General features: G+C 39.6%; 3 protein-coding genes across 4 annotated transcripts; 2 read left to right on the top strand and 1 right to left on the bottom strand.

Moving 5' to 3' along the window:
* The first annotated feature begins 747 nt into the window (after nt 1–747).
* LOC139662351 (ciliated left-right organizer metallopeptidase-like) lies at nt 748–6281 on the top strand. Its single transcript, XM_071541010.1, has 14 exons — nt 748–1141; nt 1287–1380; nt 1995–2046; nt 2211–2360; nt 3151–3276; nt 3577–3661; nt 3807–3922; nt 4122–4305; nt 4587–4656; nt 4786–4882; nt 5127–5234; nt 5445–5582; nt 5778–5905; nt 6065–6281. The coding sequence occupies exons 1-14, from the start codon at nt 748–750 to the stop codon at nt 6279–6281; spliced, it is 1959 nt and encodes a 652-aa protein (XP_071397111.1).
* A 172-nt stretch (nt 6282–6453) lies between these two features.
* On the bottom strand, nt 6454–8528 carry LOC139662353 (probable E3 ubiquitin-protein ligase RNF144A-A). Of its 2 annotated transcripts, none has more exons than XM_071541012.1 (4): nt 8404–8528; nt 8131–8231; nt 7393–7566; nt 6454–7277 (listed from the first exon to the last, which is right to left on the bottom strand). In XM_071541012.1, exons 1-4 carry the CDS (start codon nt 8480–8482, stop codon nt 6816–6818), a joined length of 816 nt encoding a protein of 271 aa, XP_071397113.1. In that variant the 5' UTR covers nt 8483–8528; the 3' UTR covers nt 6454–6815. The 2 variants fall into 2 exon arrangements, with proteins under 2 accessions (XP_071397113.1, XP_071397114.1); XM_071541013.1 differs by having other exon boundaries at nt 8131–8241; nt 8405–8482.
* A 5706-nt stretch (nt 8529–14234) lies between these two features.
* LOC139662349 (uncharacterized) lies at nt 14235–20896 on the top strand. Its single transcript, XM_071541007.1, has 17 exons — nt 14235–14289; nt 14437–14565; nt 14673–14801; nt 14922–14959; nt 15084–15118; nt 15242–16024; nt 16416–16536; nt 16837–16946; nt 17091–17161; nt 17242–17367; nt 17483–17578; nt 17727–17855; nt 17963–18091; nt 18724–18761; nt 18878–18912; nt 19037–19747; nt 20187–20896. The coding sequence occupies exons 2-17, from the start codon at nt 14446–14448 to the stop codon at nt 20387–20389; spliced, it is 2874 nt and encodes a 957-aa protein (XP_071397108.1). The 5' UTR covers nt 14235–14289; nt 14437–14445; the 3' UTR covers nt 20390–20896.
* The last annotated feature ends 835 nt before the right edge of the window (nt 20897–21731 follow it).

The raw sequence follows: 21731 nt of genomic DNA, 5'->3' as shown, positions 1-21731 counted from the left end.
AGTCGGTCAATATAGAGGAAAACATTATGATGCTTCGGTGCTCGAATCACGGCTGCAGCGTTTTCTCCTGATGTCGAGGACGGGACGAAATCGATGGACTGATGATCGATACATTTTGCCAGCAGAGAGCGCACTATTGGGTAGCCTAATAATAAAGTGGTTGATTTTTCTTCTCAATGAGTTTTGGTGAATATGATGCATTAAGGGTTAAAAGTAAAAGCCAATGGCCGACGAAGCTTACAGGAGACAAAAACCGACGAGGCTCGTTTTTTGCAATTTTTTTTCTCTGAATTTTTCATACTAAATTTTGATTTTAATTTCTGACAGTGGCTCCAGCGGACTCATTAACTCGCTCCTCCATAGGAAAATCGCTGAGGCTATTTAGTTAAAATGCTACTATCATATACTTTGATGTAATCCTAAACATCCATGGGGAAACTTCAGTGTCACTGCACAACAATATAAGGTATGGTTGGAATACAACTTAAGCAAGTAAAAAAAAAAAATATATATATATATAGAAAAATAGAAACAAAATCCACTGGACTTAAAATTCGTTACTAATTCATTGTAAGTAGAGTGGATTTTATTTGTTTTTGTTTTTGTTTTTGTTTGATTTGTTTGGACATCTTACCACCTGACTGAAAGGAATCTACACAGACAACTTTCAGCCAAAATATCAAACATGGATTAATCATGGCTCCTGCTGTGACCTTCAGATGAGTTCCAGATGCTGCAGCTGTAATTATGGCTTTACCTCCATCCCAGAAACTGTGGGTGTGGATGCTGCTGCTGCTGCTGGTGGTGGTGGCGAAGCACCCTGGGGCCCTGGAAAAGTGCATCTTTGATGAGGTCCAGTCCCGAGTCGGGGTGGTAACAGCTGCATCCATCCACCCAGACAGCCCACCCAGGGAGGCCAGACATCATCCAGGACGGAGGGTGTCACCTCTGGGTGCCCTTTCACTGAAGCAGAGGAGGAGCCTGAGAGGGCTGGCGCTGCCCGTCCCAGTCTCCCAGCCACAGCCAATTAGGATCCGGACCTGGGTTCCAAGGGAGCGCCGCGACCTATCACAGGCAGAGAAAGCGAGGCTGGAGCCAGCGGTGGGAGAGGCTGTTGGGATTGTGTCTTCCTTACTGTCAGGTGAGGCGATGGGGATGTGTGTGTGTGTGTGTGTGTGTGTGTGTGTGTGTGTGTGTGTGAGAGAGAGAGAGAGAGAGAGAGAGAGGAACATGTCATTATATGTGCTGGTGACCTTTTCACCTCTTTATCATGTCTATCACAACAGTGAGCAGAGTCGCTGGTCCTTTGCTGCTCGGCAGAGACATCAACAAGTACTGCAAGTTCCTCTGGAGGAATTCTAGCACTGCCAACTACAACAGGTGTATGTGTATGTGTGTGTATGTGTGTGTGTGGCTCGAATCAACTTGTTTGGCTAGATGCAGATCCACTTGTCTTTCAAATGCTATTCCACTTTGACTGAACATTTTTACTATGCATATCACTGTTGTTGGGTGAAAACCTCATATCTCCAAAATGTCAACTTTTCACGACCAAAGAAAAACAGACTTAATCTTAGCTCGATGACAATGCATTTTTCAGTTTGTCAAGTGGGTTTTGAAAGGTTTTCATAAACCCAAGACACACAACTTTCTCAACCGATAGAGAACTATATCATATCTTGACAGTTCATGAGCAGTCAGCCTTCAACATTAAAGGGCCTGCGAATTAACATTAACTGGGTTGCATCATGGTAGTTCATATGTGTGCTGGAAGAGGTATGGCATTTTTGAAAACTAGGTTTCTTACATGAATCAGTACAAATACCCAGTGGCAGCCAGGTATTGACTCATATATAAAGTTCTGCTAAAATGAATTTCCACCATCGCTGTTGGTTCAAATGTAATCCATGTCTCTCCTGTCCCCCTTCACTGTGTGCTATCCAATGAAGGAAAAAATATTTTTTTTAAATGCAGTAATGTTTCTGTTGATTCAGGTGTGGTAGAGCCAACGAGAACTACAGGACTGAGACCTGTCTGGATGTGACAGTGAGTGTCAATTTCTGAATTATTATTTTTTATTGTGAACATACCTACAGAGACAAGCTGAAAAACACATGGATAGATGTATTCCTCTTCCATAAATGATACAGAGGAAAGTTAAAAATCTACTCTTAACACATGTAATGTTTTGCCACCACTCTGACGGACAGATCCCAGATGATCACCTGGCTGGATGTGATGTGTATCCAGAAGCTAATTCACCAACAAGGACCGTACTCCGACCTGACGGTGCTGGACTGCCTGACACCGACTTCCTGCTGTATCTCCATGTACAGAGAACTGACAAGTGCAGAGCAGAGGTGAAGAGGCACTGGAGTCACTGGGATTATTGGTATTAACCTGCAAAGTATGCAAGAAGTGTTGTAGTAAGTTCACTGTAAAACATGCAGTAGTTATTAGTGGAAATTTTCAGTTTAATTAAAACAGGGGGTTCTTAAAGTGGTAAACAGTGGCGACATCTTTGGTGCTAAGCGCTCATTGCTGTGGTGTTTCTGCACTGCACTGCCCAGAGATCACCTGTCAATCAAACAGTGTGGGCGGGACTGTGATGTCTTTTTCCTTGGATTTTCTGTCAATGAAGTTTGAGTTACTGTAGGTGGCGCTCTTTTCTTTCTACCTAGTTCTACCTAGCTCCTGTTTATTCCAAACAAACTGCTGGTTACTGTTACTGCTGCTACCTGAAACCAAGTGTTTAGAACAGTAAATGTAAAAACTTTCATGAACTGGGTATAGATTGAATCACTATTGTGTTATATCAATCAGCTATACTGAAAAACATACATTTATTTAGATAAAAATGTTGCAGATTATTACTTAAAAACTGTCTTAGTCTAGGATCCAAATGACACATAACTAACACTGGGACCCATACTCATGAAAATATATTGTGACTGTTGTTATACTGGGACCCACCCAAGCCCAGTTTGTGTCCTATCCCATAGTTTTTTTTTAACCGGCCTTAAAACATACATTCGTCACTAACTGGAAAATAATCAAAAACATACCAGGAAGCAACAACACCATTCTGTTTTCTCAGATCTGATACTCCACTGTCACTTTACTCATGTCATTTTCTGCCCCCCCCCCCAGCCCAGTGTGTTAGCCTATGCAGTCCACTGCCAGACGGACACCCATGGGCGTCCTCTGGCTGGAGTGGTGGTCATCTGCCGGGACAGACTGACTGGAGAGACGTACAGTCACCGGGGAACTGTACAGGTAAGACCGATGATGTTTCACACCAAACTGGGGGAGACAGTTTTTATATACAGGGAGTTTTGTACCAAAATAAGATAAGGTTTATACCAAAATGGCTGATGACACAAAAATAAAACAATTTATGGTACTTTTAAAGGATGGTATGTAACTTAAATCCTTTGCTGACAAAACACTAATACTTTTACAGACTAGTAGTATTCTATGTATTTTAGAAATATTCATTTGGCTGGAACTAGGGACAGCAGAATGAGAGGATGGATCAATAAATGATAATGGTGTGTGTGTTAATCTGTTTTCCAGACTGTGATCCATGAGCTGTTTCATGCGCTCGGTTTCTCAAAAGATCTCTTCAGCACCTGGAGAGACTGTTCCTCCTCTTCTCAAGGTTTCTAAACAGATTCCATATTATTTTGTTACTGTCCTGTCAGATCATGTGCACTGGAAAAAGTTAATCCACTGTATTTTGCTGTGTGCTGCCGTGCTGCCGTTTTGTCCTGCAGCTGGCGCGGGCTGCTCTCCTCGGGGCAGAGTGACTCACACTGACGGGTCGGGCCAGATGAGGATCTACACCCAGTCGGTCGTCTCCGCCCTGCAGAAGCACCTGGCATCCACTGACCCCGAGCTGGGAGGACCGCTAGAAAACCTGGTCCTGATTCACCATGCACCCTTATACACTTTCTCTGCCTATCTCCACACCTCTATCACTTACACACCTTCCCTCCCTCTCATTACTGAATAGTAAAAGTTGAATTAATGCGACCAAAACAAATTCCTGCACATTTATGATTCAAATGATTCTGCTTACTCTCTCTTTCTTACCCCCACCCCGCCCATCCCTCTTCCAGGACGTAGCCCCGGGGGGCGTGTCTTCCCACTGGGAGTCCCGGGTCTTGCAGGGGTCCATCATGGCGGCGGTGCTGGCGGACTCGGCTGCGGTCCGGATCGACCCGCTCACCCTGGCTGCCTTACAGGACACGGGCTGGTACTCTGTCAACCTCAGCCGGGCACAGAGCCTGGTGTGGGGAGATGGTAAGGAAACTGATGAAGTGTATGGATTTTATGTGCAATTCCATGAATGCATGAGATATTTGCATGTGTAATAATAATGGAAATAATTGCTAAAATTCACTAAAAGTAGAGTCTACAAAGTTCTTTACAAAAAGGCATACAAATAAGACATAACATAAGAGTTAAAGTGGGCACACTAGTGACAGTTTTAATATCTTTTAGACAGTGTGATCTGTGTTTTTAAAGACATTTGCAGGAGAGGGAAATATACTGTTTTATGATAAACATTTGTGTTATCATAGGTGAAGGAGCCATGTTTGGATCTGTGTCAACCTGTCAGAGCAACTCTTCATCCTTTTTCTGCACCGGCAGGTAGTTGTTGCAGTTTTATAATCTTCAAATATTGTTTTCCACATAACAAACTCATGATTCATGTCTGGGATGTGAGATGTGGATAATGCATTTCCAGTACAAAAGTTTTCATGTTTCTACTTCGCTCAGTGGACTTGGGTGTCATTACCTTCACCTCCACAAGGGGGAGTGCCAGACCGATCAATACCTGGAGGGATGTCGAATATATAAACCCCTTAGGAATGGAGTAAGTATTACAGTTTATTAAAAATCATCTTCACCCCAAACAAATAAGTTTAATTCTTTCTTACTCCTTTTTGCATTGCCAAGAGTCTTTTTCTCCTTCCCCACCTGATAATATGAAAATCCAACAATGCACATTCTTCATATGCTCTTGCACTGGACTGTGAGTTTGTAAATCAGTAAAATGCAAAGTGTTAATGGCTAGCATGGCTAACATGCTTGCTGTTCTGTCTCCTCTCATCCCTCAGAGTGAGTGTTGGAAAGAGGAGAATGAGAGGCGATCAGAGGAAGAGGACTGGAGTGGGGAGATCTACGGCCTTAACAGCCGTTGCTTCTTCTCCAACCTGACCAGAGAGGTGTGTGTGTGTGTGTGTCCTTAGGCTCTGTAATATTTTAATCTTTATAAAAATTAAATGGGTTTTAAAGTGTCTATGTGTCTTAACGTCTGTACGTGTAGGTAGATGTGTAACTATATATAAAATAATAGAAACTGTCTGACCTCTGTTACATTCATGTAACAAACTAATTTCCTCTTTCTCTCGTCTCCCTCCACCCCTCTCTGTCAGAAGCAGAGCCAGTTTCTCTTGTTCAGTAGCTCTGTAGAGGGCCGCTGTTACAGACACCGATGTATTGGACCTAACAAGTTCCAGATCCAGGTGTCTGGTTCTCAATGGACAGACTGTCCAGCAGGGGGCGCCATTAAGGTAAAATTTAATAACACTGGATCATTATAAACCTGGAGTGTAGTTGAAGGTTAGGTTTATGAACTATACCCTCCTCTTTCTCTGGGGTATTTCAAAGTATATCTGCCAAATTACCAGTGAAATCAGGGGTGCTGCTAGGAATTATAGGCCCCCTGATAAGATGGGACACTGACACTATTGTTTTTTAATCCTCAGGTACAGGGATACCAGGGTTCAGTTTTCTGCCCTGACAGGAGGTTTTGTCTGTATTCTGACATCGCTCCTCCCTCCACCAACCTCAACCTGTTTCCTGCCTCTACTGCAGGCCCGTTCACTTCTGACAGGCAAGTCTCTCTTCATGCAAACATTATCTTTATGTTAAGAGGTCTGATGCTGTATTATGCTACCCAGAATGCATTACTTAATGAATCTCAGCACAGGCTTTAAAATTATATTGCACACTGCGATACTGCCTCAGATTATTTCTCTTTTTATTCACTCAGTGATTCCCATCAGACCAGAACTTCGACCCCTGCTGTGACCCGGTCGCCTGTCCCACTCACTCACGTCCCCAAACCCCCCGCAGAGCTGACTGTAGCCACAGTGTTTGGCATCACTGCTGCTGTGTGTCTACTGGCTGCTGTTACGGCATTTTATAGGAAATACCACTCCTCCAGGGTGAGGATCCACGGGGTCCCAGAGGATCCCAGTGGCCCGTAGTAAAACTGCCTTGAAAAAACGCTGATGGAAACCTGCAGTGTTGAGACTTCAGCTTGGGAGTAGATTGTGACTTTGGTGGCTTGATTGTTCTCAGCCACATATAGTAGGACTAAATGATCATTTGAGCCTAAAATAGAAATCATTTATTTGAACAAATTGTATATATGACACAGGTATTTTTTATTTATTTTCTTTGGTTTGTTTCTTGTTACAGCTCACTTGTTTTTGGGTGATAAATGCTTCTAACTTATGTGTCACATTTTGTAATCCTCATCCTTCACGGTATAAGTTTCAGACATTTTCAGACAAAACAAACAGCAGATATGATAATTGCATTTTACTGCCAATTTCTCAAAAAACAAAAACACACATTTGATTATATATTTGTCAGAGAGATCTCTCTAAAAAATGACCTGGAAATCACCAACAAAAAGACAGACAGAAAATACAGCAAAGGTGCATTTGTGTTTCCCGAGACCCTCTTACAGTTACATCAACAGAGACTGAAGCACATGCAGCCTGGTGTTGTTTTGATTATTTTCTATTCCACACAGGTATGGAGGTCTGCCTAGGGGCCACCCCACTGGCGCAAGGTCCAAAATAACAGCCTTTTTTTAACTCTAAACATTCAGTGGTGCGCTTCAGGCACACAAAACAGAACTCCACCTTACACTGGATACAGGAGATGTTTTTACAACCACGTCTATTATGCTCCACCATGATGCCACAAGTGGGACAGGCCCGGACTGAGGGGCAGTTATTGACCTCCTTGACACTGTCAAAGGTGATAACTGGGCAGATTTTCAGTGTTGCTAATGCATTGTTGAGGCAGTCATTATTTTCACAGCGGTCTGAGCGTGGTGCTGGACCTTTCCATTCCCTCAGGCACTGCCAGCAGAACTCATAGGTCTTTTTTTTGTCGACTGTGCACATTATGCAGCGGACACACAGATTGGAGAGACTCTTTCTTTCCACAGAAGACTTGCATCCAGGACACTGTTACATGGGACAAGAGGGAGGGATGTTTTAAAAAATAAAAATCGTCCTTGTATTTGCATGCAAAACAAAGTTTCCTAGTGCAGTTAGTAAATGTTTTAATTGAGGCACTTACTGATTTGGTATCACGATCATCCCTGGCAGCATTGTGAGCCAAGTTCTCCTCAAAGTACTTCATTTCTTCAGTGGTTAGAAGAGCCATCTTACGAACCTCCTTGTAGGGCCACTCAGCATCACATCTTTTGTCGGTTCCCTTCTTTGATGCAGGACACACAAATCTGCTCTCACCCTTGAATTTTGAAAAGACAAAATCAATCAAGCAGCCTTTTGAGTGAAAATAAATACAGAGGGGGTTCCATTAAATGATTTTATATTATCCTATTGACCAGTGTTTCCTTGACTGCCACTGAATAAGATGGGTGGACTACCCCACCTGTGAAAGAATGACCTTTTAACCCTGAGCCCATATGAGCAAGTATTAAGTTCTTATGAAACTGGCAAGCACTGATGCCTAAGAAATTTAGTATTCAGAATTTTTTGAGGAAAGATTTTGTTTAAAAACTGACAGCCCCGCACCCCCTGCCCCCCAAAAACAAAACATATATTTTTATCACCTAAGAGCAATTCATTCTTTCAGCTGATAGGTCACATCCTGTCCTATCCAAGACTCTATAGTACTTTGAACCATGATAAACCATGATAAATGATAAACCATGATAACTAAACAGCGGTGCAATAGCCACGAATTGGTGATTAGGATATAGTGATACTGATAACCCACCACCAATAATTTTCTAACTGAAAACGTTTTGAATTTCGTGAGGATAGTGATGTTAATTCATAAACAGTCTACCTGGTCCAGCAACCAGCGACACCATTTTGTGAGAGACATCGGAGTGACGACATGACCACAGGACATGGCTGCTCTTGGAGACTTGAAATCATCGTACTCGACTGGGACACACACAAACAAGAAGAGACGTTACAGTTAGGCCTATTAATTAGTAAAAAAAAATAAAACATTGACACTTGTTAATGGAAAATGAGTAGGTAACACGTTCTTTAAGACTAGGCTACTCATCACAGCTTGTGCTTGTATAGGCTAATATGAAATTGGCCTACTCACAATCTAAGTCATCATCTCCATCGACCAGTGTAATAGTGCGGTTTTTTGGGTCATAACTCTTCTGCTGTCCAGTGGCCATCTTGAGTTTCTGTCTTCACTGTCTCTCCTGTAACATTCAGTGAAATATAACTGCAAGATGTCACTAGAAAGTAATTTTCGGTTTCACTCTCAGTACGTCTTTCCAGTAAGTCATGTGGTTTTCAGTAAACGACACACTTAGTTTGACGTGGAACTAGTCAGTAACCTAATTCCATTTACATTGTCAAACAGTAAATTGTAATGTTTTATGGTTTAAATACAGATGTGAGTAGGACATAAAGGTTTGTGGGACTGGTATGCAATATACATGGGGCGATGTTTGCGCTTTTATGTCTAAAAAAAGCAAAAAACTAAATGCATAGCCTAAATATATAACATATGCATACTATAGGCTAATCTAAATATAGGCTATAGGCTAATATAATATGATAGGTCTATGTGTTTATTTATTTTTCATTTAAATGTTGAATGTTGATCTCATGTTTATCCCTGATCCCTGGCTTTTGACATTGGTTCAGTGAAATAGGCTACATTTTGGAAGAGAAACGAACACAAATATCGATTTCATATAGCCTAATGTGTGACTTTATTTTATTGGTAAGCCTAAAGAAACTCTTTCACCCAAGGGCGGATATTTCATTTCACTGTTGGGGGGGACAATAAACAACAATTCTCAAGAGCAATTCTTGAAGGGGACACCAAAGGTGCCGCCAAAAGTAGGCTACTGTTGTTTTAAATGCATATAGAGGTCCATTATGAAACATTTCCATAAGCACTTCATTCCTTTCTAATGAAGATTTTTTCAAATTGCCTTTGATATTACTGGGGTCTTTCTACTTACTTGGCGTTTCGGTGCACTGAAAAATGATCGGATGTCTGTTTTTCTTTTCTCTGCCATTTTAACTGACCTGGCTGGCTGACAAATAGACACACACACACACACACACACACACACACACACACAGCATGCAGGTTATTTACAGTAGTAGGAGAGAAGCAACACCCATTAACTGAACTAAAGCTAATATATGCCTAATTAGATTTAGTTTTCCCGAAGAAGCAGATCTCTAATGTTTTGCTGTCAATGTGTAAAAGTCCAGAACGCTATCAAGCCTGCCAGAAACTTAATTAATATTTTAGTTTGTTGTAATTATGTCTTCTTTTTTTTTATTAATTAAGTCTTCATTTATTTCTAAAAATTATAAACCAGCCATGGCAGCCATTTTACATGCAGTAAGAAAAAAAGAATATACTTAGAACCTAATTACGTAGGGTAAGTTAATCTTAAATATTAGCCTATATTATAGAAATATTACTGTTACCATCTAGAAAAGATAATGTATTTTGGTATGAAAACCCGCACTCTAATTTAACCAAGTATCCTGTATCATAAATACACGTCTGGCATTTGTAACAAACCAAATCGCTTGAAAATCGCTTTTAGTTTCTGTTAGTGAGTTGCGAGCAGGAACAACACCCTATATTCGGCTTCGCGGAGTAAACGTGGTCACACTGCATCAGGCACAGACAGGAGCAAGATGGGAAAGATCCAGATCGCAGTGATTGGATACAAAGGAGAGCGACTGCTCATCGATTTGTGCGACACTGAAGAGCAGATGAAGAGCGTCACAGTGCTCCAACTGAAACAGAAAATTATTGAGAGGCTACCGGTGAACCCAGGTAGGCTACGCTTAAACCTGCAGTCCTGTACCAAATTATATTCTGATATGATAGGACTACCATATGAATTTTGATATGATATTCAATATAAAAAATAATCTCTGGCGGGGATCCCTCAGACAAAATAATGGGGATCAGTGGCTTGATGTAGGCTATATGTTTTTGGGGGTCCTTGACCTGAAACTGTTGCTGTAGCCTCTATTTCTGCTTCTTACACAGGTGTTGATATGCGGATAGCGTTCGCAACCGTGCCGCTGGAGGAAGGGTCCGTTTTGTCATCCTATGGGATCCAGCATCTGTCCACCCTTCATGTACGGCTGATGCTGCCTGGGGGCATCTGAGCTGATATGGACAAAGGGCTGAAGAACAAACCCACCATTATACCAAGAAACACAGTTTACTCTGTGACTCGTGCTGCTTTATGGAACTGTTATCTACGAGTTGCTTTCAAAGAAATAAAACTTTAATGTTCTTACTCAATCCTTCTTCATTGGTCTTCATTTGACAGACGTTTCAGTATGGGCAAGAGCATCTACTGGATGCAAACGCATTAAAATGTATGCACTTGACATGAGATGAAATGGTAGCTAATGCTAAGATAATCATGAAGTAATGATGCATTCCTTGTAACAACCCTGTATGATGCACTACTTTACTTGACGGGACACAAATATAGTAGGCTAACTAATGTGGGGGTAATGAGGAAGTAGGCCGAATGATTTGTTATTGTTTAGTACCTTATTCAGAGCTAATCAGGAACAATTCATCAAGTAAGTGGTCATTCATGGATTCACAGATATCCAGGAACTAATCATTAGATACTGGTTCATTAGCATGGTATCTAACAGTCTGTTCTCATGTAACTTGTCATTATCTACTATAGTAGCCTACTTGATTCGGAGTTATTTAACTAGAAGTTCGTTCCTGATTTGTTCCTTACTCGTTCCTTGGTAACTACGTTATTGTAAAGTGTTAACCAGTGTCTCACCTTTGAAATGCAGTCAGACTCGAAACTCAGGGCTACACCCCAGTAAACCCATAATACCACACATACCTACATTACTACTTACTAATAGGCCTAGCATTTTATTTCTGAGAGGGATTCATACTGAAACAAATCATCAACTCTAATAGTTAACATAGATGCGTTTGTCACTTTCAACTTACAATTGCTAGTTATATCTTATATTTATGAGTTCATGTGTGACTTAAAATTATGAGTTGAAAGAACATCTTACCAAGCATTAAACAGTTGAATAAGAAACATTATTAGCAGACTTGCGGCACTCTGCTTTTGAGTTAACTCTCCAGAAACCTTTCCTTCTTGTTGTCTGGATAAAGTCACAGGACCGAGACTTGTTGTGTAGCCTATGTAGGTGAACCACATGTCTTTGACAAAAACTCTGCTGAAATGATACGGTAAAATTGATAGGTTTCTGTCAACCATCATATCTGATTTGCATATAGAGCGTGACGCACATTGTACAATAAGGTTGTGATAATGAAAGTAAAACTTGTACTACAGCTTACTCTAAACGTTACTGATTTCACTGTGTGATAAGCCAGACATCGGTAAACACGACAGGATTTCTCTTCTTCTTTTTCTAATCTTGGCTTCAGCTAAACCCAGGAAATAATTATTTTTGTTTAAAAGCCTGATTTGTCCATGCCGACTGTTTTTTTTTTATGTATAGCCTACCTGTGCAGATTGTATGTTTCTCTTCGTCGCTTAGACATGAGCAAATACTCGAATAATTGCTCACAACTCGGACAGGAAACAGCCCGAGATGAAAACCTGAGGAAAAGGCAACGTCCCATGGAATACGGTATGGCAAAAACATATATTTGGTTTCAACAACATATGTAATGTAAAAATGTTACATATTTGGAAACCACATATATAAAAATGTGTCTTTACCCACATGTACATATACCATATATACGATATATGAAGGAAATCAGTGTAGGTCTGTGCCAATATTAGATTACAATAATGGACACTTTCATATGTTCTATATACATTTATATGTATTTAGACACACGTACAGAAATACATTGACTCAGCATATATTTTAATGTATCAATTCTGAGGATATATTATCCAAGAGTATATTTTGAAATATGAGCTTATCCCAGGATATGCATAATTCATGAATATTTTTAGGCCTACTCATCTTTAAAAATATGTGTTCACCCCAGGATACATTACACATAAATACATCCTACTGACATTTTGAATAGCAGGAAATATTATTCAGAAATATATTTACTCATATTTTGAAAAATATGTGAGACTGGTGAATGTGGCCTCATAGGGCTATATTTTTTGTGTATGGGGGCTAAAAAATTCCCTCCTAACTCACAACTTAAATTCAGCCGGTTATGGAGTAGGTTTAATGTCACTTTGTCATTTGTTTTCTTCAAAGATACTCTGTATAAGAGATCGACTCAGACAACTCTTTACCTCGGCCTGCATAATCAGGGAGCCACATGCCACACCAGTGTCCAAGGCTTTGGTGAAACAAAGAGAGGACATCAAGGCAAAAAAGAGGTTTTTAGCCATGGGATGAGAGGACAGGAGGCTGTTGCCCAATGTGGAGAGAAAGTTTCAAGATTGAGATATGAGATGGCAGATGGTAAACTGAGAAGTGAAAACGAAGACATAGCAAGAGAAAGTAAATGTGTATCAACCAAAAAAGGATCACAGGAGCTATAGAAAAGTCCCCTTTTTATAGGTTGAATGAAAAGAACGGCTGTGGTTGTGATTGGTTTAGCTCAATAAGAGACAAACTGTTTAACCTCATATCGAACAATCACCTCATGCATTAAAATGAATGGCTGTATCAGTAACATGGCTTTTCAGCCTTCTCCCTTATTTCATTCAACCAAATGTATTTTTTCGATTCTTAGACGGTAAGTTATTTTGTTGCTGAGTATCAAATATGGCTACTGTATTCTGTATCTGATATTAGGTTATGGAGTATGTCTAGTGTCACTCTGTGATTTGCTTTCTTCAAAGATAATCTGTCAAAGAGACTGACCCAGAGACCTGTTTACTACGGCCTGTATAATCAGGGAGCCACATGCTACCTCAACAGTGTCCTACAAGTTCTCTTCATGACAGAGGAGATCCCAGAAAGGTTTGATATGGCTGTTTTCATCTCACATCTGAAGAAAATATATGTGACGAAACAACAATTTAAATTTGAACAACATACAGTATGTTAAGTATAAACAGGCAATCAGGGTGGAGAGTGCTATATTTGAGACTGTCCAGCAAAGGCTTTTGGTGTGAGGTTAATCCATCAGAAGAGAAAGCAAATCAAAGGCACTCCTCACGAAAAAAAGTTAAAAGACCTTTAGTCCATCGGGTTTGTTCAATAAACTGCATGCAGGCAGTAAATATCAACATTCACTAAGAAACTACTCTCTTCCCACAGGTTAGATCCAAAAATCAACACAGATCATGTTCTGAAAGAATTATTTGAAGATCTGAAAAAAGGAAGCTGTACAACACACACCATCACAGCAGCATTTGGGATTAAATATGGTAAGTTGGACAGCGATTAACAGAAGAACAAAAAGCAAAGGGCACTTGTTGGAAGACTAAGAGTCACTTGGCAGCTGTAAATTCACTGAAATTCCTTGGTGGAATAACTTCACTGGTTTCACTTTCATGTGTCATTATGCAGTTTATAAACAGTGTGATGCTGCTGAATGCTTGGAGGGGATTTTACGTCTGATCAGCCCACATGCGTCTGAGGTGAGCACTTCAACTCCACACTGCAATTTATAGGAGAAGAAATGAGAAGAACTTGTTATGATAGGTATTTCTTTCTGAAGGTTTTCCAAGGACAGCTGAGACACAGAACCACATGCTCCAGAGGACATGATGTGACTGAAGAGAAGACTCCATTTAGGACTCTCCCACTGTCCATCACAGATACCCATGATCAGATCTACAGTGTGGTAAGCGGCAGCCAAAGTTCACAGTTCAAGTGTTTGGTCTTTTTTGTGATGTGAGCATGTGAATTAATTTGGGAATTTATTATGACATTTGTGTGTTCACAGGAAAGGGCTTTTGAACTGTTTTTCCAGTCTACATCATTCAGTGGAGACAACAAGGTGTACTGCAAAGTGTGTGATGGAGAAACAGAGGCAACCAGTGTGAGTTTCGACCTTAAAATTCAGACATCAAAATATAGGCTGGAAAATTTTACACTGGAATCAAATGAACAGCTTGTATTTCTTACTGACAATGCTGTATGTTGATCAAACATGATACTGTTTAATAATGTTTCTTATGTTACTTAGGGACATGATATGGAGAAATATCCTCAGATTTTGACTCTGCTGCTCAAGAGATTTGACTTTGACTACAACAGCATGTCAAATGTCAAACTAGAGAGCTTGGTGGCTGTGCCATACACTTTACAGAGACAGGTAAGGAGAGGTGACTTTATACATTTGGCTGATTGGAGTTCCTAACAGGCTGTTTGTCTTTAATATATTTTTGATAAATCTAACTGTGCTCTTCACTGTATGAACAGAGTGTGAAGTATGAACTCTATGGAATGGTGAATCACTGTGGTAGTCTAAGAGGTGGATATTACATAGCTACCATCCAGTCCAGTGAGAACAAGACCTGGTATGAGTTTAATGACTCGTACGTCCAGGAGGTAAGGAGGAATTTCATCACATCCATTAGTATGATACACATGCAAAATATGTCACAAAATATTTTACATTAAATGGCAATTAGTTGGACTTGTACAGTTTGTTTTTGTTGAATCTTGTAGGCTCGAGAACAACCATTTGCACAAGACGGGACGTACAAGTAAGTCAGATAAATTTCATTCCATTAAATCTCATCTATACCCTTTTATCTATCCAAATGTGATTACATTCTCAAGATTTTCTTGCTGTATGTAAACAGTAACTTCAAACTGATCTTCCTCCAGGTCCCGTAGTGTGTATCTGCTCATGTACAGAAGAGGTAAGGCCACAAAAATCATCAATATCTTCAGATAATGAGACAAATGAGCAAATGAGCAGATCCTTTGACCTATTAATATGAACTGATCATGACTGAATCTGTTATTTTTCCTCCACTTCAAAGCCACAGAGTCTCACGTGTCCTGTGAGACCAATTCAGAAAGTCTCTGGACAGACAAGGCAGAGAGAAGGCAGAGAGAAACCACTGTACTGAGGGAACTGAGGGGAGACAAGGTGGGACACAAAGGAAATGTAGGAGAAAGGGATGATGATGATGAAGATAACAGACAGATGGAACACAATCAAGAGGAGGAGGGACAAGTGAGACTATTTGTTGATAGAGAAAGTAAAGTAGAGGAAGATTTTGGTTACACAAAGAAAGGACATCAAGGCAAGAAAGAGGTGATCAGCTATAGAACCAGAGGAGAGGAGGGTGTTGCACAATGTGGAGACAAAGTTTCAAGTTTCAACACTGAGGATAAATATGAGAGTCAGGTTGCCAAAGAACAGTTGCCGTTTGGTGAATGGAGAAATGAGAAGGCAGACATGGTCAGAGAAAGTAAATGTGTATCAACTAAAAAAGGATCGCATGGTAAAGACAGGACAAATATGTCAGTCAGTGAAACAGGTAGTGATCAGAAAGTAAGGCAAAATAGCAAGGAGGAGTGTGAAACAGGGAATGTTGAGGCAGAGACAAATACATGGGGCATGGAGTATGGAGACAGTCGCCATTCCAGGACCACACATCAGAACACGAAAACTGACCCGGAGTGGATGGAAGAAGAGGCTCCCAAAAAACCAACAGAAGAGAGGATGAAAAACTCCAGTAAACAACGCCAGGATGAGAAGATGAAGGGAAAGCAGACGAGCAGAAGAGGAAATATAGAAGCAGACAAAGTGAAAAAGGGTATGACAGGCTTCTTTGTGGATAAAAAAAATATATATATATAAAAAAAGAACCTAAAAGCATAAAGAAAAGAGGGGCTATGCTATAGAAAAGTCCCCTTTCTATAGGTTGAATGAAAAGAACAGCTGTGGTTGTGATTGGTTTAGCTCAATAAGAGACAAACTGTTTAACCTCATATTGAACAATCACCTCATGCATTAAAATGAATGGCTGTATCAGTAACATGGCTTTTCAGCCTTCACCCTTATTTCATTCAAACAAATGTATTTTTTCGATTCTTAGACGGTAAGTTATTTTGTTGCTGAGTATCAAATATGGCTACTGTATTCTGTATCTGATATTAGGTTATGGAGTATGTCTAGTGTCACTCTGTTATTTGCTTTCTTCAAAGATAATCTGTCAAAGAGACAGACCCAGAGACCTGTTTACCACGGCCTGTATAATCAGGGAGCCACATGCTACCTCAACAGTGTCCTACAAGTTCTCTTCATGACAGAGGAGATCCCAGAAAGGTTTGATATGGCTGCTTTCATCTCACATCTGAAGAAAATATATGTGATGAAACAACAATTTAAATTTGAACAACATACAGTATGTTAAGTATAAACAGGAAATCAGGGTGGAGAGTGCTATATTTGAGACTGTCCAGCAATGCCTTTTGGTGTGAGGTTAATCCATCAGAAGAGAAACCAAATCAAAGACACTCCTCATGAAAAAAAGTTAAAAGACCTTTAGTCCATCGGGTTTGTTCAATAAACTGCATGCAGGCAGTAAATATCAACATTCACTAAGAAACTACTCTCTTCCCACAGGTTAGATCCAAAAATCAACACAGATCATGTTCTGAAAGAATTATTTGAAGATCTGAAAAAACGAAGCCGTACAACACGCACCATCACAGCAGCATTTGGGATTAAATATGGTAAGTTGGACAGCGATTAACAGAAGAACAACAAAGCAAAGGGCACTTGGCAGGAAGACTAAGAGTCACTTGGCAGCTGTAAATTCACTGAAATTCCTTGGTGGAATAACTTCACTGGTTTCACTTTCATGTGTCATTATGCAGTTTATAAACAGTGTGATGCTGCTGAATGCTTAGAGAGGATTTTACGTCTGATCAGCCCACATGCGTCTGAGGTGAGCACTTCAACTCCACACTGCAATTTATAGGAGAAGAAATGAGAAGAACTTGTTATGATAGGTATTTCTTTCTGAAGGTTTTCCAAGGACAGCTGAGACACAGAACCACATGCTCCAGAGGACATGATGTGATTGAAGAGAAGACTCCATTTTGGACTCTCCCACTGTCCATCACAGATACCCATGATCAGATCTGCAGTGTGGTAAGCAGCCGCCAAATTTCACTGTTCAAGTGTTTGGTCTTTTTGTGATGTGAGCTTGTGAATTTATTTTTGTGAATTTATTTTGGAATTTATTATGACATTTGTGTGTTCACAGGAAAGGGCTTTTGAGCTGTTTTTCCAGTCTACATCATTCAGTGGAGACAACAAGGTGTACTGCAAAGTGTGTGATGGAGAAACAGAGGCAACCAGTGTGAGTTTCGACCTTAAAATTCAGACATCAAAATATAGGCTGGAAAATTTTTATATTGGAATCAAATGAACAGCTTGTATTTCTTACTGACAATGCTGTATATTGATCAAACATGATACTGTTTAATAACGTTTCTTATGTTACTTAGGGATGTGATATGGAGAAATATCCTCAGATTTTGACTCTGCTGCTCAAGAGATTTGACTTTGACTACTACAGCATGTCAAATGTCAAACTAGAGAGCTTGGTGGCTGTGCCATACACTTTACAGAGACAGGTAAGGAGAAGTGACTTTATACATTTGGCTGATTGGTGTTCCTAACAGGCTGTTTGTCTTTAATATATTTTTGATAAATCTAACTGTGTTCTTCAATGTATGAACAGAGTGTGAAGTATGAACTCTATGGACTGGTGAATCACTTTGGTAGTCTAAGAGGTGGACATTACACAGCTACCATCCAGTCCAGTGAGAACAAGACCTGGTATGAGTTTAATGACTCGTACGTCCAGGAGGTAAGGAGAAATTTCACCACATCCATTAGTATGGTACACATGCAAAATATATCACAAAATATTTTACATTAAATGGCAATTAGTTGGACTTGTACAGTTTGTGGTAACACTTTATTTTACGGGTCTGCAATTTCCTAATAATTTCCTACAAAGGAACTGTTAATTTCTTAGGAAGTTTCCTGGAAAGAACCATTACATTTTGTACTACTTATAGGGAAAATAGAGAAAGAGTTCAATGGTAGTTGGTGGTTGTAAGTTCCTCCAATTTCTTCTGTTGTTTCCAAGACAGAACCATGAAATTATGTAGTAGTTATATAGAAAATGTATTAATTTAAAATTAATTAAGAATTCAACAAATAACTAATGACTTCTGATAATTGTCCTCTGCCTATTATCTTTCCAATAAATACTTTATAGTTTTGCAGTTCTTTCTGGGAAATTCTTTTAGAAATTTACAGTATCTTATCGACCCCGCCAAACTGCTTACATTTTCTATATAACTACTACATAATTTCATGGTTCTTTCCAGGAAACTTCCTAAGAAATTTACAGTTCCTTTCTAGTAAATTATTAGGAAATTGTGGACCTGGAAAGTAAAGCATTACCCAGTTTTTTTATGTTGAATTTTGTAGGCTCGAGAACAACCATTTGCACAAGACGGGACGTACAAGTAAGTTAGATAAATTTAATTCCATTAAATCTCATCTATACCCTTTTATCTTTGAATATGTTCTCAAGATGTTGTTGCTGTATGTAAACAGTAACTTCAAACTGATCTTCCCCCAGGTCCCGTAGTGTGTATCTGCTCATGTACAGAAGAGGTAAGGCCACAAAACATCATCAATGTCTTCAGATAATGAGACAAATGAGCAAATGAGCAGATCCTTTGAGCTATTAATATGAACTGATCATGACTGAATCTGTTATTTTTCCTCCACTTCAAAGCCACAGAGTCTCACATGTCCTGTGAGACCAATTCAGAAAGTCTCTGGACAGACAAGGCAGAGAGAAGGCAGAGAGAAACCACTGTACTGAGGGAACTGAGGGGAGACAAGGTGGGACACAAAGGAAATGTAGGAGAAAGGGATGATGATGATGAAGATAATAGACAGATGGAACACAATCAAGAGGAGGAGGGACAAGTGAGACTATTTGTTGATAGGGAAAGTAAAGTAGAGGAAGTTTCAAGTTTCAACACTGAGGTTAGATATGAGAATGAGGTTGAGAAAGAACAGTTGGCGGATGGTAAAGTGAGAAGTGAGAAGGCAGACATGGAAAGAGAGAGTAAATGTGTATCGACCAAAAAAGGATCTCATTGTAAAGAAAGGGAAAAGATGTCAGTCAGAGAAACAGGTAGAGATGAGAAAGTACAACAAAATAGCAATGAGCGTGAAACAGGGAATGTTGAGGCAGAGACAAATCTATCTAAGTATGGCGGCAGTCCCCAGTCCAACATCGCAAATAAGCACAGAAAAAACAACCTGAAGTCGATAGAAGACAAAATCCAAATAACTCAGGATGAGGAAGAAGAGAAAAAACAAGGAGAGGCTCCCCAAAATTGGAGGAGGAGGATGAAGAAAAACTCAAGTAAACAACACCTGGATGAGAAGACAAAGGCAGAGCAGATGAGAAGCAGAGGAAGTAAAGTGGCAACGGGTATGACAGCCTTCTTGATAGATAAAACAAAAACAACTAGAAAAAAACAAAAAGCACAAAGAAAAGAAGGCCTACTAAAAAGTCCATTTTACTATGGGTTGAATGAAAAGAATGGTTGTGGTTCTGATTGGTTTAGCTCAATAAGAGACCAACCTTTTAATCTCATATTGAACAAACACCTCATTCATTTAAATGAATGGCAGTATCAGCAACATGGTTGTTCAACCTTTTCCCTTATTCAACCAAATGTATTTTTTTCGATTCTTATGGTAAGTTATTTTGTTGCTGAACATCAAATATGGCTACTGTATCTGCTGCCCAATCAATCAGAAATTTGGATCTTGCATGTTTTTGTTTGTTATAATATGAAATACATATAGTTACTGTGTAATTACATGTTTGTCTGCAGCATTTCATTTCTGGCCTATTTTTCCTACAGGTGCGGTTCCTCTACAAGCCTGCAAGAATTTATTTGGCATCAGCTTCAAAATCTTTGTTATTGTTCTGTTTTTGATTATAATAGCTTTGTTGTTGATCTACTTCTTTGCAAATTTTTTAGCCCCACGACAGCAGGGGCTCTATGGATGTTATTGTCGGTCGGCCGGTCGGCTTCCACAAAGTTCAATGTCATGGGGCTGTTAGACTCTTTATCTGCTGATTCTAATGCTTAATTTGATCTGTAACATGCCTACACTGGGAGTGTCTATGTGTACCTGTACAGTATGACTAATCAGCGCTCAATTTAAAATGAAAGTAGAGATTGCAATATTTTATTAAATATGGTGGTGAAATGTACTCCAAAACTGCGAGGGACAGACATTCACACAAACATATAGTGAACACTGTAGCCGGCTTGGTCAAGGGGGTGCAGGCAGGGTCTTTTTCCCCAGAAGTGGGCCTTTATATTGTGAACACAGGATATTTTATTTTAAGCCTCTGGCTTATTATAGGCTTTCAAAATACGATCTCGTTTAGTTAAGGTACAGAAACCATTTTTCTCTTTTGATAGGTTTTTGATTATTATAACTATTATAAATTAACTGACTAAATTCATCTCAATGCTATTTGGACCCATATCTCACCAATGGTGCATTATATTGTATTGAAATTTGTCAAGAGAATTGTTCAGGCAATTATGGAGATTTGTATGAAGTTTGCACTTTCTGTGATTATTATTAATAAATCAATCAATAAATTTTTGTACTGGTACTTTAAAAAAAATAAAAAATTATTGTTTTTCTCTTTTGGCTCAATTTCCCGTGAGGTGGTAAATGCTAGAGCCGTGAAACTTTGCACCATGGTCTAGTATGGCTTCAATTAGACCCCCATCTGCCTGATAGTGGCGCTATAATTAAAGGTCAAAAATAAAAAGTTTAAAGGGCTGTATCTCCCACACCGTTTGTCCGATTTACATGAAACTTGGCACACATGACCACCTAACCGTACTCTATAAATTTACCTTAAGGACCCTCAAGGTTTGCCTGGAAAATGTTTTAGATATTTTGCATTATTTGAAAAAGACATTTTTAACATCTCCTACACCGTTTGACCGATTACCACCAAAATCGGTCAGTAGCATCTATGGTCCTACGCTCTTGATCAAAGATTGTTGATATCTACTGTAGTTTTGAATATATTAACTCTTACAGTTGTGAAGGAGGCTTGGCCTATAAGCTAAATTGTTATAACTTTGTGATACATGGTTCAATCATCATGAAACTTGGACAACATGTTCACATATAATGAATGAACATGTGTGCAAAGCCATTCAAATATTGACCAATAGGGGGGCGCCACAAAGGCCTGAAAACTGTATCTCCTAATCCAATTGGTGAAATTGCATGAAATTTGGTACACATGCTCTAGGGCCATGTCCTAGTCAAAATCTGAAATTTGGTCATCATTAGTGAAAGTGGGTGTGGCCTGTGACATTTTGGCTTATAACTCAAACAGAATTTGACCAATTGCTATGACACTTGCTAAT

This window comes from Centroberyx affinis, unplaced genomic scaffold (genome assembly GCF_046629955.1).
Source record: "Centroberyx affinis isolate AG114_WGS23_722 - 3 ecotype Tasmania unplaced genomic scaffold, CSIRO-AGI_Caff_v1 ptg003769l_1, whole genome shotgun sequence".
NCBI lineage: Eukaryota > Metazoa > Chordata > Actinopteri > Beryciformes > Berycidae > Centroberyx > Centroberyx affinis.
The sequence above is the reverse complement of the archived record's forward strand: the minus strand, read 5'-3'. Positions and strand labels throughout refer to the sequence as shown.

Excerpts from the sequence above, each read along its gene's own strand:
- LOC139662351 (XM_071541010.1), top strand. The coding sequence starts at position 748 with ATGGCTTTACCTCCATCCCAGAAACTGTGGGTGTGGATGCTGCTGCTG. Across the intron at positions 5,235-5,444 it reads TCTCCAACCTGACCAGAGAG|AAGCAGAGCCAGTTTCTCTT; the intron begins GTGTGTGTGTGT and ends CCTCTCTGTCAG. Across the intron at positions 5,583-5,777 it reads CAGCAGGGGGCGCCATTAAG|GTACAGGGATACCAGGGTTC; the intron begins GTAAAATTTAAT and ends TTTAATCCTCAG.
- LOC139662353 (XM_071541013.1), bottom strand. The coding sequence starts at position 8,482 with ATGGCCACTGGACAGCAGAAGAGTTATGACCCAAAAAACCGCACTATT. Across the intron at positions 8,242-8,404 it reads ATGGAGATGATGACTTAGAT|TGTGTCCCAGTCGAGTACGA; the intron begins TGTGAGTAGGCC and ends TTCTTGTTTGTG. Across the intron at positions 7,278-7,392 it reads ATGATCGTGATACCAAATCA|TGTCCTGGATGCAAGTCTTC; the intron begins GTAAGTGCCTCA and ends CCCATGTAACAG.
- LOC139662349 (XM_071541007.1), top strand. The coding sequence starts at position 14,446 with ATGGAGAAATATCCTCAGATTTTGACTCTGCTGCTCAAGAGATTTGAC. Across the intron at positions 15,119-15,241 it reads TCTGCTCATGTACAGAAGAG|CCACAGAGTCTCACGTGTCC; the intron begins GTAAGGCCACAA and ends TCCACTTCAAAG. Across the intron at positions 17,368-17,482 it reads ATGATCAGATCTGCAGTGTG|GAAAGGGCTTTTGAGCTGTT; the intron begins GTAAGCAGCCGC and ends GTGTGTTCACAG.